Source organism: Arvicanthis niloticus, chromosome 6 (assembly GCF_011762505.2).
Source record: "Arvicanthis niloticus isolate mArvNil1 chromosome 6, mArvNil1.pat.X, whole genome shotgun sequence".
Taxonomy (NCBI): Eukaryota; Metazoa; Chordata; class Mammalia; order Rodentia; family Muridae; genus Arvicanthis; species Arvicanthis niloticus.
Genome location: NC_047663.1, coordinates 38748056 through 38762414, shown reverse-complemented (window position 1 = coordinate 38762414; position 14359 = coordinate 38748056). Strand labels below are relative to the sequence as shown.

General features: G+C 43.2%; 2 protein-coding genes, 1 long non-coding RNA gene and 1 other non-coding gene across 15 annotated transcripts in view; 3 read left to right on the top strand and 1 right to left on the bottom strand.

The window, feature by feature from the left end:
• Positions 1-1630: 1630 nt before the first annotated feature.
• Positions 1631-5197, top strand: LOC117711454 (uncharacterized). The gene is made up of 2 exons (XR_004607129.2): positions 1631-2016; positions 4596-5197. It is a non-coding gene; the product is annotated as an uncharacterized LOC117711454 (long non-coding RNA).
• LOC117712152 (Z30 small nucleolar RNA) lies at positions 4383-4479 on the top strand. The gene has a single exon (XR_004607221.1). It is a non-coding gene; the product is annotated as a Z30 small nucleolar RNA (small nucleolar RNA).
• Positions 5198-5981: 784 nt separating the features above from the next.
• On the bottom strand, positions 5982-8885 carry Pex12 (peroxisomal biogenesis factor 12). 3 transcript variants are annotated; one of them, XM_034507130.2, is made up of 4 exons: positions 8803-8885; positions 8208-8438; positions 7387-7940; positions 5982-6522 (listed from the first exon to the last, which is right to left on the bottom strand). In XM_034507130.2, exons 2-4 carry the CDS (start codon positions 8331-8333, stop codon positions 6123-6125), a joined length of 1080 nt encoding a protein of 359 aa, XP_034363021.1. In that variant the 5' UTR covers positions 8334-8438; positions 8803-8885; the 3' UTR covers positions 5982-6122. The 3 variants fall into 3 exon arrangements, with proteins under 3 accessions (XP_034363021.1, XP_076792277.1, XP_034363020.1); XM_076936162.1 differs by having other exon boundaries at positions 8208-8444; positions 8803-8862; XM_034507129.2 differs by lacking the exon at positions 8803-8885 and adding an exon at positions 8605-8746.
• Positions 8803-14359, top strand: part of Ap2b1 (adaptor related protein complex 2 subunit beta 1) — a 103110-nt gene continuing 97553 nt past the window's right edge. For 2 of the 10 annotated variants that reach the window (XM_076936161.1, XM_076936157.1), the window contains exon 1: positions 8803-8943. The gene's annotated coding sequence lies outside the window, so the exon portion shown is untranslated. Of the gene's footprint in view, positions 12404-12507; positions 12859-14359 lie in introns of those variants that run through there. The other 8 variants (XM_076936159.1, XM_076936155.1, XM_034507127.2 and 5 more) reach the window with 7 other exon arrangements.

Here is a 14359-nt window from a genome sequence, read left to right as displayed (position 1 = left end):
AGCTTGTGCTCCTAACAAAGTTTCAGCCTGTCTTTCTAATCCCCTACCATGTCAATAATACTAACACAGGAGTCCTTAAACTTTGCAGTGACTCAGAATTGTTCCTGGAGTGTTTACTAAAAATATCATCCTGGACTCAAAACTGAAGTATCCTATTGGGACAGTTTTGGGTCACAATCATTTTGGAGTTTTTACTGTTACTTTTTAATACTGGATGATGTCTGTATTGACAGGTCTTCATTTGTTTCTAAAATTCACAGAATTTTAAGAAGCACCTCAACAACTATGATTTTTAGCTTTGCCAACATTTGGGTCAAATTTTTTTTAAAAACAAATTTATTTATCTTATGTATTCTGTAGCTGTATGCTATACAATGTAGCTGTCTTTAGACACACCAGAAGAGGGCATCAGTTGTCATTACAGATGGTTGTGAGCCACCATGTCATTTCAGGGAGTTGAACTCAGGACCTCTGCAAGAGCAGTCAGTGCTCTTAACCACTGAACCATCTCTCCAGCACCTTTGCCAACATTTGGAAAACTAGATTTTTCAGCTGATTCATCTTGAGATTTAATAGTTTTCTCAACCTGTCTGTCTCTCTCCCCAGGGTCTCTCTCTATACTTCTGTCCTGGAGCTCCCTATAAGAATAGGGTGGTCTCAGCCGGGCCGGTGGTGTCGCACGCCTTTAATCCCAGCACTTGGGAGGCAGAGGCAGGCGGATTTCTGAGTTCGAGGCTAGCCTGGTCTACAGAGTGAGTTCCAGGACATCCAGGGCTACACAAAGAAACCCTGTCTCGAAAACCAAACCAACCAACCAACCAAACAAACAAAAATCTCCCCCCCCCCCCCAAAAAAAGATCAGGGTAGTCTCAAACTCACAGATAAGCTTCTGCCTCCTCCCAAGTACTGGGATTAAAGGAGTGCACCACCATGACAGGGGAAATCTAATTCTTAAGACTCTTCAAGACCTAAATTAAATGCCTCTTCTCCCAGGAAATCGTCCATGCTGGTCAGGGCACCTTAAACTATTTAGAATGGCCGGGCAGTGAGTTCCAGGACAGCCAAGGCTAACAGAGAAACCCTGTCTCGAAAAACAAAAAAACAAAACAAAACAAAACAAAACAAAAAAAAAATTTGAATAACCAGCACCAGGTCTTGATTACTGGCACCAACATGGCAGTCACAAACATCTGTAACTTCAGTTCCAGGAGATCTGACACCTGTTTCTGGCTTCTGCGGGTTCTACATTGGCATAGTGCACAGACATGAATGCAGGCAAAACACACATGTATAATAAATCTTCTTAAAAATCTGTTTTTTAAGTTGTTCGAGATAGGAGCCTCCCTCCTCTACCCATTCTCCATCAAAGCAATGGTAAAATCACTATGCCTAACAGTCGCCCAGAGTCCCGAGAGTAGAGAATTGTAGGAAGAAGAAAAACAGCATCACTTGCTGAGCAGAAACCACAGGCCTAAATCGCAGAGCACAGACCCGGCGGGACACCTAGAAACCCCGGAGAAGCAGCCTCCGCCTTTAGGCTTTCATCTCACCTTCCGATTGGCTATTCTCCATGCCGGCTCCGCCTTGCAGTTGCCACGTGACTCTCTGGCTGCCGGAGGATTGGCTGACTGGCGCGCGCGGGGCTGTGGGAAGTAGACCGGACGAGGCAGAGGGGAAAGGGCGCGGGAAGTACAGGACGCAGTGTCCTAGTGCTCAGTTGGGTCGGCTTCTGCAGCTCGGATTGTCCCGGTCCAAGACTGCGGAATGAAGAGTCAGGCTGGAAGCCGATTCAAGCCCCGACTTCGGCCTCAGTCCTCTTTCCCTACCAAGGATGGCTTCAGGCTTCCGAAGTTGGTGGGTTGGACTTTATCTCTTTTTTTGCTTTGAGAACCTGTGTGTAAACAAACCCTCGCTGCCCTGCAAAGGAATCTGTGCAGAGCGCCACCAACTCCGAGGTGGGGGAATAAGTGTTTGGAGATGCCTGAGGTATGGTCCTTACCCGCGTGACATGTGAAGGTAAGTTGGCGTTATAAATTGTGCTGATGTGTTTCTAATCAAAGGCCATGGGGCTTAGGCTTATTGAGATCATTTATTGAACCCCTATGTTCCAGGCTGGTAACACTTTGCCCCAGTTCTTTACGAGCGCAGTGAGATGGGGCTGGTGGGAGAGATGGGGGAAAACTCGTGAACTGGTGTGTAGTTGGCACGTGATGAGTGCTGTGAGGGAAGAGAGTGCTGTGGAGGTCGGAGACGAAGGTAGTTCAGGGTAATTGACAGAAAAAGTGACATTTGAGTAGCTCCGAAAGTATACCCAGGCTTTCTCCCATTGAGACAATCGAGGAGAGAAGCTTCATGGGGAGGGTACAGAGGCAGAGGACTAGGAAAATGTACCTGCTGGGCATGGCAGGAGCTTGGGTTCAGTTACTATGTCTGTCTGAATCTTTAAGTGGAATTGGTTTTACAAACTTTGCCTCCGTAATTCAGAGGGGGAGGCAGAGCCTTCCTGTGGGATTAATTGAGATTAGCCTTCAAACAAAAAATAGCAGTGTGGAGAGACAAACTGAAGAGGCAGAGCTTACGCGCTGGAAGGGTTTTTATGGGGCAGGGGAACACAAGCGCTAATCATAGATTTGAGAACTTTAGTAGTGTGGGTTAGGTGGTTTGTAAAATTCGTTAGGATTATGTTAACTAGTTAAGAGGTAAATGGGTAATTTTGGATTTTTTTTATTTTTAAGACAGGATCTGTATAGCTAGCCCACGATTGCCTCAAACTCAGGATTTTTCTGCTTCAGCCACCCAAAGCAGTAGGATTACAGTTGTACTTACCACTACACCTGGCTTGATTTTTGTTATTTGGGAGGTTGTTTTGTCGTGGTGGTTGGTGGTCGTTCTGGGAAATCCCTTGAATACCAAGCAAAGTAATTTGTATAGTATTTCCTGGACTCATGGGGAGAAAGTGGATGCCTGTAGTGGCTGAATCACATTTTTATAGGTTTAGAGTCAGCATATATATGTGATGGATCCCAGGGAAACCAGAGGCAGGAGTCCCACTGAATCACAATGTTGTGAAACAGATGAGCTTTAAGTCGGCTGTTGGTCCCCTGCAAGAGTAGTCAGTGCTCTGACTTACTGAGCCATCTCTCCAATGCCTGTAGTTTCTCCTATTAGTAAAGGGTAGGTGTTGAGAAGTTAGAGGTGGAAAAATAGAAACCTGGCATTCAGACCACAGTCCTCTTCCTAATTCTGCTATTAATTGGTATAAAGCCCTAGCCTCTCAGAGTTTTTGACTGAAATTAGGAGATTCTGGTAGAAAATTATGATATATAGCTTTGTTTGTTCACTGTACATTTTCCTGTGTTGCTCAGGACTCTTGGCTCCAGTCTTACCCTCTGGAGTAGCTGGAACTGCAAGCATGTCAGGTATAGTGACACCTGACATTGTGACTATATTTTTTATCTTCATTGGCAGTTGAATTCTATCTTTTCTACAGCTACTACTTTTTTGGGTTATATATGTCTCTTAAGAGATATCCCTAAGATTTTGTCAAAATAAATGGATTTTGGACTCATTTAAATAGCAACAAAATTTTTTGGTGTTTTGAGACAGGGTCTTGCTATGTAGCTCTGAGGGCTGTCCTGGATCTTACTATGTAGAACTCAAACTCACAGAAATCTTACAGCCTCTGCTTCCCAAGTGCTGAGACTAAAGATGTGCACCACTGTGCTTGGCTCTAAATACTTTGAGTGATAACTGCTTCTCTGTGTTGTGAAAACAAAAGACCCCCTACCCACAAAAACCAAAATCAAACTAAAAACTTAAGTGTTTATTTTTTTTATTTTTTGGTTTTTTTGAGACAGGGTTTCTCTGTGTAGTCCTGGCTGTCCTGGAACTCACTCTGTAGACCAGGCTGGCCTCGAACTCAGAAATCCACCTGCCTCTGCCTCCCAAGTGCTGGGATTAAAGGCGTGTGCCACCACTGCCCAGCTAATTGTTTATTTCTATATAGCAATTATTTACCACATAGTGGAAAGTATTGAAACTTCAAAGTTGGGGCTGGAGAGATGGCTCAGTGGTTAAGAGCACCGACTGCTCTTCCAGAGGTCCTGAGTTCAATTCCCAGCAACCACATGGTGGCTCACAACCATCTATAATGGGGTCTCCCTCTTCTGGCATGCAGGTGTACAGGCAGAGAGAGTACTCATATCCAGAATATAAATAAAAATAAATCTTTAAAAAAAAAAAAAAAAAAGAAAGAAAAGAAACTTCAAAGTTGAAGCGTCTAAGAGAATAGCTTTTTGGGGTATGTAAGCCTGCATATCCTGCATTTAATTTGATATGAATATAGGTAATCCTTAGGTAGTGCGGGGAGGTAAAATGGAGCCATGCAATGATGAGTGAAGTACAGTCTGACCTGGTATTGCCATTGCTTCGGCGCCGGCTCTGACCAGGGTGTGACCCCTTAATCTTCTCTCTGAGCTGATTTTGCTTACCACATGGGGTTATTTGAACCTATGTGGATCCTGGCTTATAATGTGTATAAGACTATTTCTTTTTTATCTTTTGAATGACTGATACTTTCATGTTTTCTTTCTTAGGTTCAAGTAGAAATCAGTGTTGAAAACTTCATGGAGGATTCATTATTTCTGCCCTGAATTGGAATTAATTCCTTATTGACTTATTATTACTGTACTAAAAGCGTTTTTAATTAACCATGGTATTTGTTTGGGTAAGACCTTTGTTTTGGTAAGGTTTTACAAGAGCTTATAAGTGATCATATACTCTTCTGGTATATGTAAGCGTTAATATTTTTAAGTCCACATGATAGATTATCTATTTTAAAACTTAGTAAAGCTGTGTCATCTCTATGGTCCCAGAGAATACGCTCAGTTGCCAGCGTGAGTCCCCGTATTACACCGGGCACTTGCACATTATTTTCATTCAGCCTGCATAAGTGATTTTTCAAAAGCTGTTTCTCCACCATCTTGTCCATCCAATGTCATAAATCTTCCTAAACAAGCAACTAAACTCTTGTTTCTGGCAAATGCTATTTCATACAAGGCGGTATCTGTGTTGTTAGAACAGGATTTTTGTTCTAATTATTGAATTTGTTTTTTTAAAAAATCAAAACTTTAATCAATACAGAAAAACTTCAAGAAGTCAATGGTGATCTGAATAAAAATTTATTTAAACCCTTGAAGTAATCTTTTGAGTTTCCACATAATCATGACAGCATGGAACAATTCTTTCCCAGAATCATGTATTGTTAAAATTTACTTAAATGTTTCATAGAAACTTTCATAATGCCTAGCATGATTCATATCAACTGAGCAAACTGCCAATTGAGCAAACTCATAAGAGCAAGCAGAAAGCTTTTGCTCCTCATTAAATCTTCATTAGGTAGGCATCAGGTAAACATTAGATAAGTATTTTACTGCATCTCACCTTTGCTAGCTTTCATTCACATCGAAATTTCCAGACTCCTCCCTATAAACAAACCCTTTCCTAAGGCAGACAGGTATGGATCATGAAGGAAATCTTCAAATGCTGATAACCTGTGGTAGATGTAAGTCATGATAGATGGAAGGGGCTTTTGTCTAAAGTGTTTCTAAGTATTTCTATAAAGAGAAACTCCATGTCAGATAAAGCCTCTACTTCAAAAGTGGAGAAATGTTTTCTAAAGAGAAGACCTGTTTTCCAAACCACTTGCTTTAAAGGTCTAACCTGAGGTTTCCCGTGCTATTTTATCCCTCTTAATCAGTCTCTGACTTTCATTGTACTTTTGACAGTCTCTCTATATTGGCCTTGAACTCAAAATCCTGATCTCTAGAGTGCTGATACTACACTACCACATCCAACTTAAAACCTTACTCAAGTGAGGTGGTCCTTTATAACCCACCTCCACATTGGCCCTCACACCACCTATAATCCTGATTCTCCTGCAGCTTGGTAGAGAGCAAACCAAAAGATTACAGTCAAGTGGATATATCCTTTTAAAGAAATCCATATAACTACTTAAAGTTAATGTAGTTATGAATCAGGGAGGTATCTTGTCTGCCATACTAAAACTATCTTGTGACATTCCAGTGTAGAACTTGAGCTGTGAGATAATACACTAATCTCTTTCAGTTCTCTGGAGAGTAGAGTTTAATTAGATGCTGGACTTCTGTTGGATACCCTGTAATGGGACAGGCTTGGTGACTCCTCACATAATTAAACACACAGCGGTAACAGAATACATAGCCAGAGGTGGCAAGAACTGTATCATTCACCCGAGTTTTACGACAGAGGGGGCACACTGTTTTCATTTTGGGTAAGAGGGGAGAATCAGAGTTGTAGTCTAGGTGTACAGGAGGTGGTGGAGTGGGCAGGGCAGTCAGTGATTTGATGGTCTCTTGGTTCTCAGAAGAATACCACCAGTCAAGAAACTGCAGGAAAAATACACCCACAGAAAGGCCAGTAGAGAGGGAGAAGGCAACGCCTCCCACAGCTTTCTTCAGAGCTGACTTTATCTTCTCACCAACGCTGTTGGAAAAGAAGAGAAGAGCAAGAGAAAAAGTTTATTTGTATTTGGCCACAGAGTAACTTCTATAGGTGCAGTTCCACACTTGATGTGCTGGAGGCTCTGTTGTGAGCCTGTGTATGGGGCTGGTTTTTAAAAGATTTATGTTTGTGTCTGCTTGTTTGTACACACACCATATGTATGCAGGTGCCATTTAGGCCAGATGATCTGAAGTTATAGGCAGTTGTGAACTGCCAAATATGGGTTCTGGGGATTGATCTCTGGTCCTCTGGAAGAGCAGTACATGCCATGCACATAACCACTGCCATTTTTCCAGCCCCCTACCCCCAAACTGTTTTTAACAACAAAAACTTAGGTTTTGATTTGAGAAAGGCATTAGATATTCAACTTAAGAGAATTTTTAAATGGAAGATAATCCATCCAGAAAAAGCAGTTTACTTAAAAAGTAACTTATCGACACTGAGATGCATACATGTTTGAACTTGTGGGAGAACAAGCACTCCATAAAGGTAATGTAACCTTGGTAAGAAGTCTTTAGAATTTTATCACTTTGCCTTCAATCTTTGCTCTGCCATCTTCTAGCTGTTGGTCCCCTCAACTGTTAAATGAAGCCATTGTGTTTAATTCAGGTTGTAATGAGGCGTAAGATAATGTACACAAAGCAAATACCTCCCATGGGGCCCTTACATATGCCAAGCATGCACAAAGGTGTGCCTATTATGATGAGAAAGGTCACCAGGATGGTGGTCCATGCTTTATGGATGTGAGGAATAACTCCTGTGATTTAATAAATAACTGGGGTAAACCGGATGACTGATACACAACTTTAAATTTTGTTAATAAAAGGGTTTTAGAAATGGCCTTACCTTCTGACAGGCTCCTGCAATGCACTGGCTTCAACCAGTCTATGTTCTATAGCTTGCATGTCCTGAGCTGTCAGTCGACCTAGCCGAACTCCAGCCAGTTTCAGCAGGGGAGAGTGATGCTCAGCTTTTCCCAAGATGTAACGAAGTTGCTGTGTAAGGAACCAGCCTTCCCAGGCCATGTTAACAAACGGGTAGGCCGCCAGGAAGGCTCTGTAGAATCGTTTCCAGTGAGAAGAAGGGGGGTGAATAGAGTATTCGTCTTCTTCTCTCAAGCTAGAAGCCAGCTTCTCCAGCTTCACTTTCAGATAGGGAAGAAGAACAAGGAACATAGCAGATTTCCAGAGGTGCTCCTTGGGAAGACCAGCACTGGCTGGTCTCTGAAGCTGCGGCGAGCTCCCTGCTACAATCCGCTTTAAGCCATAAAAGTGTTCAGAAAATGAGGCACTAGTTCTAGAAAGATAATGCTGCTGGAGCAGAAAGTCTAGCAGAGTGAAGATTTCATCAAACCATCTCCAAAAGAAGCCATAGTGTGCAGGGTTTGATTCTGCAAGAACCTGAAGTAAAAACATTCGTTTTATTGCAGTCTTCAGTTTGTATTCCCACTAAGCCCTTTCCTCTTAAATTCAATACACCTGGCTTAAATAACTAGCTTTTGAGGTATAGCCTAAGCTCCTTGAGGTCCTAGGAATTGGGTACAGGACTCTTTGATGTCCATTAAGCCATGGATACTCGACACACATCCATCATTACAAACTCATGGTTAAAATGTTTGGAGTTTTTTCCAGTTGTCCCTGAAATCTTTCAGAGAAATAATACCTTACCTTGACCACATGCTGAAGAGCGGGTCTCACTGCTGCCATTAAACTGTCCTGTGCTACCACCTCAAAGATGGATGGCTGGTCGTCCGCCACCGAAGCAGTTGTGATGTGAGCCCCATGCTCAGCCATAGTGACCTGTGTGTACTGGGATTCACTTTTCCCACGAACACTCTAATGAGCATGAACTTGTTTTATATCAAACGGGTGCCGAGTCTTAGTCCTTCTGCATGGCACCTGGAACTCAAAATTTAATTTTACATGAGTAGAAAATCAACTGGGATAAATAAAAAAAGACTTATATAGAGGCGGAGGGGAGGGAGTCTCAAAGTTAAGGACTGTTAACTCCAGAGCTGGGGACATGGCATGTGGGGACTGGGGAATGACTTGTCAAATGCTGCACCTCACAGGGCGGAGCGTGCCTGGAGACAGGTGTGGGCCAAGAAAGGTGTCGCTCTAGCTGCAGTCCCGGAGCTGCGAGGCCCGGCTCCGGCGGCTGGCTGGGAAGCGCCCGTCCTTGCTTTCTGACCTCGGACACGGAGCAGAGGGCCCGTGACGCCACCTGCAAAAGGAGGTCTCGGCTTTGTGACAGAAACCGTACCCGGAAACAGAAGCTCCGAGGACCTCCACACGGCGGGCGGAAGACAGGCGCTCTAGCATCGAATGTAGTCCTGGGCCGGAACTCGGGAACTCTATGACCAACTGGGACTTCCGCTTCCGCCCCCTGACTACGAGGCGACGGGTTAGTGTAGTGGGTGGATTCTGTTCCTTGTTAGTTCTGAGAGAAGCTTCTTGGATCGCCATACTGTGCGGAGCTGGTCCCCCTGCCTGATACCGGTTGCCACGGGAGATCAAGCCAGGTCCTTTATGCGCAGGTGGTGTTTGGCTCAAATTCGGCCACCTTCCCGAGTATTATAGTTATCAGCAAGTTTTACTAAAATGACATTCTCCTTGCCCACCAGAACTTAGGACGGTCTACTTTTCATACAGGCAGATAGCTTGTCTTCCATGTGTAAAATTAAGTTATAGCTCTAGGCACATTTTGCTAGATGAGATTGATTCCTACCCTACAGCTCAGTAGATATGTCATATTAGCGATACCAATACAGTGCAGGACTCCTTATGATCCTCGAACTTAGTATTCACTGCTCTAGAGTGTAGACTTTTACACCCTGGGGTGGTGTAAAAGTAGGCAGTTGGTTTATGTAATGAGAACCTTATAAAGGGATTGGTTTTAGTTGTTTCAACTTTGAAGTTTTGTTTATAGTTCTAAAATATTATCTATACTTTACTAAAATCGCTGTCAGAAGTGCAATTGTTGAATTTCTAAAAAGAATTAAGGGTTTTTGTTTTGTTTTAAGTAATGTTTGTTTCAGCTTAAGATTCTTGAGTTGTATGTACCTATCCTTGGCTAGCATTCAAGTTGGCTTTCATGCCCAGCCTTGAGTTTTAAGAACTAGAGAACTACATAAAGCATCTGGTAAATATCACATGCTGACCAAAAAAGATTTTCGGTGTGCAAGTGTTTTGCCTGCATGTATATGTATGTACCACGTGCATGCCTGGTAACTGCAAAGGTCAAAAGAGTGTATTTGATTCCCTGGAACTGGAGTTACAGACCGTGTGTGTGCTGGGAACGGAAGCCACGTCCTCTGCAAGAGTAACCAGTGCTATTAACCACTTACACCAACACAGGGCCATTTCTCTAGCCCTGTCTATGCAAAAATACACAACTAAGAAATAGCTAAAACAAGTGGAAAATTAAACATTTGCATCAGTTAAAGTTTTTCAGTTGCAAAGAACAGAAGCAGGCTATTTTAAAACAAAGGAACTTTAACTATAGGTGGGGAGGCTGGAGAGATGATGGACAGGTTGTTGCTCTTGCAAGGGACCTGAGTTCAGTTTCCAGCACATACATCCAGAGGCTCACAACTAACTGTAAGTCCAGCTCCAGGGATCCAGTGCTCTCTCTGGTCTCCACATGTACCTGCACATACTTGTACAGACACAACATTTAAATAAGTCTTTAAAAAATAGCTATGGAGTAGCTCACAAAATAAGATAGCTCAAAAAGAACAGGGCTCTATAACTCCATTAGAGTTCTCCAGCAGGAATTAGTTACATTTCATCCAAGTAACTTTGTTACAATGAATGCCAAGCTGTCACTGTGTCCACAAATCAGATTCTTTTGACAGAAGGTGCTGGCATATATATGTAATCTCAAGGAATGTGACATTGGGCTATCTGGCAGTTAGGAAAGGGAGAAAGGGGGAGAAAACAGGGGGAGTGGGAGAAATCCATTTCAGCAATCTTGGTTCAAAGTCTCATTTTATGCTTAGCCAGAGGGTCAAGATTTTCTGATTAATGGACCCATAAGATTACTCTATAAAAAGGAAACTGTAATTATTACATGAGAAAAGGAAAAGAGTTAAAAATAGTATGTCCTGGCTGGTTATATAACTCAGTGGTAGAGTATTTGCCCAACGTGCATGAAGCCCTAGGATTCTTCCCCGGTTCTGGAAAGAAAAAATAGTGTCAGTTTTTATTTCACTTTGGTAATGTGCCAGTTTTTAGTCACCAAATAATGCATCAAATCCCCCACTCTCAAATGTGTAGTCTAATAGAAGGCACATGGTTGACCTTTCTGTTTGAGGGCACTAAAGGCTAAGCCTTTAGTTTGGAGATCTTAAATATATGTTAAATATAAGTTACATAGGAAATTATATAATAAATGCTCAGTAAATAACTAACTTAATTGTAATTGGGTTAAGTCATCTGTTTTGTTTTTCAGAGACAGGATTTCTCTGTGTAACCCTCACCTGAAATTCACATTGTAGACCAGGCTGGCCTTGAACTTGCAAAGATCCACTATCTCTACCTTCTGAGTGCTGAGGTTAAAGGCTTGTGCCACCACACCCGGTTGCCTTGAGTTTTTTGTTTTATTTTTGTTTTGTTTTAATATATAAACATTTACTTATTTTTTATGTACACAAATACACTGTAGCTGTCTTCAGACACCAGAAGAGGGCATTGAATCCCATTACAGATGGTTGTGAGCCACCATGGGGTTGCTGAGAATTGAACTCAAGACTTCTGGAAGAGCAGCCAGTGCTCTTAACCACTGAGTTGTCTCTCCAGCCCTGCCATGAGGATTTTGGGTTTTTGTTTGTTTGTTTCAAATCTGGGGGGTGGAGACATGGCTCAGTGGGTAAGATCACTGGCTCCTCTTTCAAAGGACCTGGGTTTAGTTTCCAGCTCTCGCATAGCAGCTCACAACTGTCTGAAATTCCAGTTCCAGGGGAAAGAACACTCCAGATAGATACACGCATGCAGGAAAAACACCAATGCACATAAAAAAATAATTCAATAGTAGAGTGAGGGGAGCCCGGGTAGAAGAACCACGGAGCCTTAGAGTCAAGGTGTATAGATAGAGAGGTTCAAAGTGCTCTAGAGGCGGAAGCAAGAGGGGTTTAGTTTCAGGCTTGCCCGAGATACACAGCTCGACGCTGATTTTTCTTTCGAAGCTGGACATGGTAGCTAAACACTTGTAGTACCAGTTTAATTTCCTAACTAAACCTGTATCTATTAGGTGTTTTAGGTACCTTATACCACTCAAGCCTAAGGGCGAGGCGGGAAGGGGGCGCTAATAAGTTTCTCCAATCTTTTTCAGTGTAGGGATTCAATCTCAGAACTGAATGCTTCTTAGCATCTCTGAGTCGCTGTCTCCTAGTTCAGCTCCCCAACTGTAGTCCTGGTTTCTATCACCTCTATGGGCTCTGAACCTTACAGGCAAATTAGCTGAGGTTTGTGTTTAAGCAAATAGGGTATCTCATACAGGTTTAACAAAATTCTTGTTCACGGACATAAATCCCGAAAATATCTACTTATTGAAGATATCCTTTGGAAAAGCCACTGCGGGTCTCCTTACTGTGTAGGCAACTGCCCTAATCCTGAGAAAGGTAAACCTTTCCGTTGCTGAGGCGACAGACACAACCGGGCTGTTTGGTTCTCCCGCGCACCCGGATGACGTCAGCGGCGAGATTCTCTTACGCCAAAGCTTCCGGCCCACCATCTTTGTCCCTGGCAAATTGGGTTTTGCGCAGTGGCTTAGATCTAGAGAGAATCGTGACGGGCAGGAAACCATTACACCACCACCCCGGCTGTGCTCCCCGACTGCCGCCGCCACCCCGCCCTTGCCTCCGGTGAGTTCAAGGCGGCTGGCTTTGGGGTGTGTCCCTGGCTGACTATGGGTGGTTGTGAGGCAGGGGAACCCCAAGCCGGGTCGTAGGCGCAGGAGGAAAAGAGATCCGAGGAGCGTGACCGTTGAGGATAGAGGAGTCTTCGGGTGTGACCGTTGTGAGGGAAAAGCTTGGAGAAAGTATCTCCTTCGTGGTGACCGTGGTGGGTTGGGGTTGCGCTCCGGTGTAGCAGCGGTAGCTGGGGGCTTCGGAGCGAAGCAAGGTTCCGAAGACCAGCTTGGGGAGGGCTCAGGCCAGGGGTGTGGCCGCCGGAGGCCCAGGGAGAACCACCCTGCTTTCCCGTTTGACATCTGTTCATTGAGAAAGAAGCTCGGACGTGTCCAGCACGCCTAGAGAGAAGGGATTCCCGCGATCTTTTGGTCACTGAAACCTCTTTTGTCGTCCGTATTTGTTTAGAGGTATATCTCCTTACCTAGTGAAAATTGGACAGTTTTCTTGACCTGGGGTCTTGACCTGGGGAAATGGGTAAAGAGAATAGCAGACTAAATAATGTACTTCGAGGAAGGAAGGAGAAACCTGCATAATTGACTCCCTGTGTAAGAGGGGAAAGCCAGTGAAAGTAAATCTTAGCCTGGAATTTTGTTTTTCTTGGATTATTTTTCCCCCTTCCCTTTATTCCCTGGGGTTATCAGGAACAGTTTAGTTTGGGCAAGGCTGTTAATTCTACTAGAAGTGAAAAAAACCCTGGAATTTCCTGCTATTTCTTTATTCTTTGGATTCACAGGATGTATTAGCTTTTGAGCAGCACTCTATTTAGGGGAAGGCTCTTATTAAACTCAAGCAATTTAGTTCTGAAGCAGTGTGAATGTGTCATGGATGCCGCACTGAATTTTTTTACTTTTAGAAAGGAGAATTGGTTTGTTTGTTTGTTTGTTTGTGGTTTTTTTGTTTGTTTGTTTTTAGTGGCCAAACTCTTTTGCAACCTTTGTGGTTTAAAAGACAAAGGACACACTATAAGCTCAGCAAGGCAAGTTGACTAAGAAAGAAGGTGGTTTCAGAGAGGAACAATCTAAATTATTAACTGCTCTGCTTGGTCGGTCTACTGCTTAGCCTTAGGGTGCACTTACAAGGTAATAATAGAAGGTGGCAGGTGAAGTAGGTGCAGCCACCGGGGAACACATTCCAGCGATGACTAAGTGAGGCGGGCAGGCAGTAAAATGAGAACCCAGCAGGTGTCTTGCAGGGCAGACTCCCTGAGAAATCAAGGAGAGTGTGCTCTGCAGACAGCTCCCTCAAGTTGGGTGGTGAATTAATACACAGTGAACATTCTGACAAATTAAGACTGGAAGAAGTTCCTTGTGTCCTTTTTTTTTTTCTGTTAAAGATGACGGTTTTCGTCTTAAGGCGCATGGTTGAGCCTAGTTAGACAAGGAGCATTCAGAGGACATCATCCCCTTTCCATTCTTCTTTCCTCCTAGGCTTAAGTTTTCTAAAATTTCTTGGCATTTCGTAACAGCTGGGTGTAAAACTGTTGGGCTTCTTTCTTTACGTATAATACTATATTAATGAGTTAACTTGTGGTTATTTAAATAAAAGCCAGAGATGGATTTAGCTTTTAGATGTTTTATTTCTGATAAGCTAATTAATCTGAAGCTGCTATTGTCCTTGTGTTATGAACATTTGTCCAGAAATGGTCTTTCTACTGCTCACCCTTGTAAGCAAAGGTTCCTGGAATAACCCTTCTGCTTTACAGTTTACCAAACTCTGGTTAGTTATTGACTTTGTGTGCAAAGATGGGCACAGTGTCCTTGCCAATGCTAACATTGTCTGCCATTTCCCAGAGAACCATTTGAAATTAAGACTTTATTAATTTTTTTTCTAACTGTATTCTACCCAGTCTATTAATCTTGTTTCGCTGTTAAATTGCTCTTTTGGGGAATTGGAGGAAGGGAAGGCTGG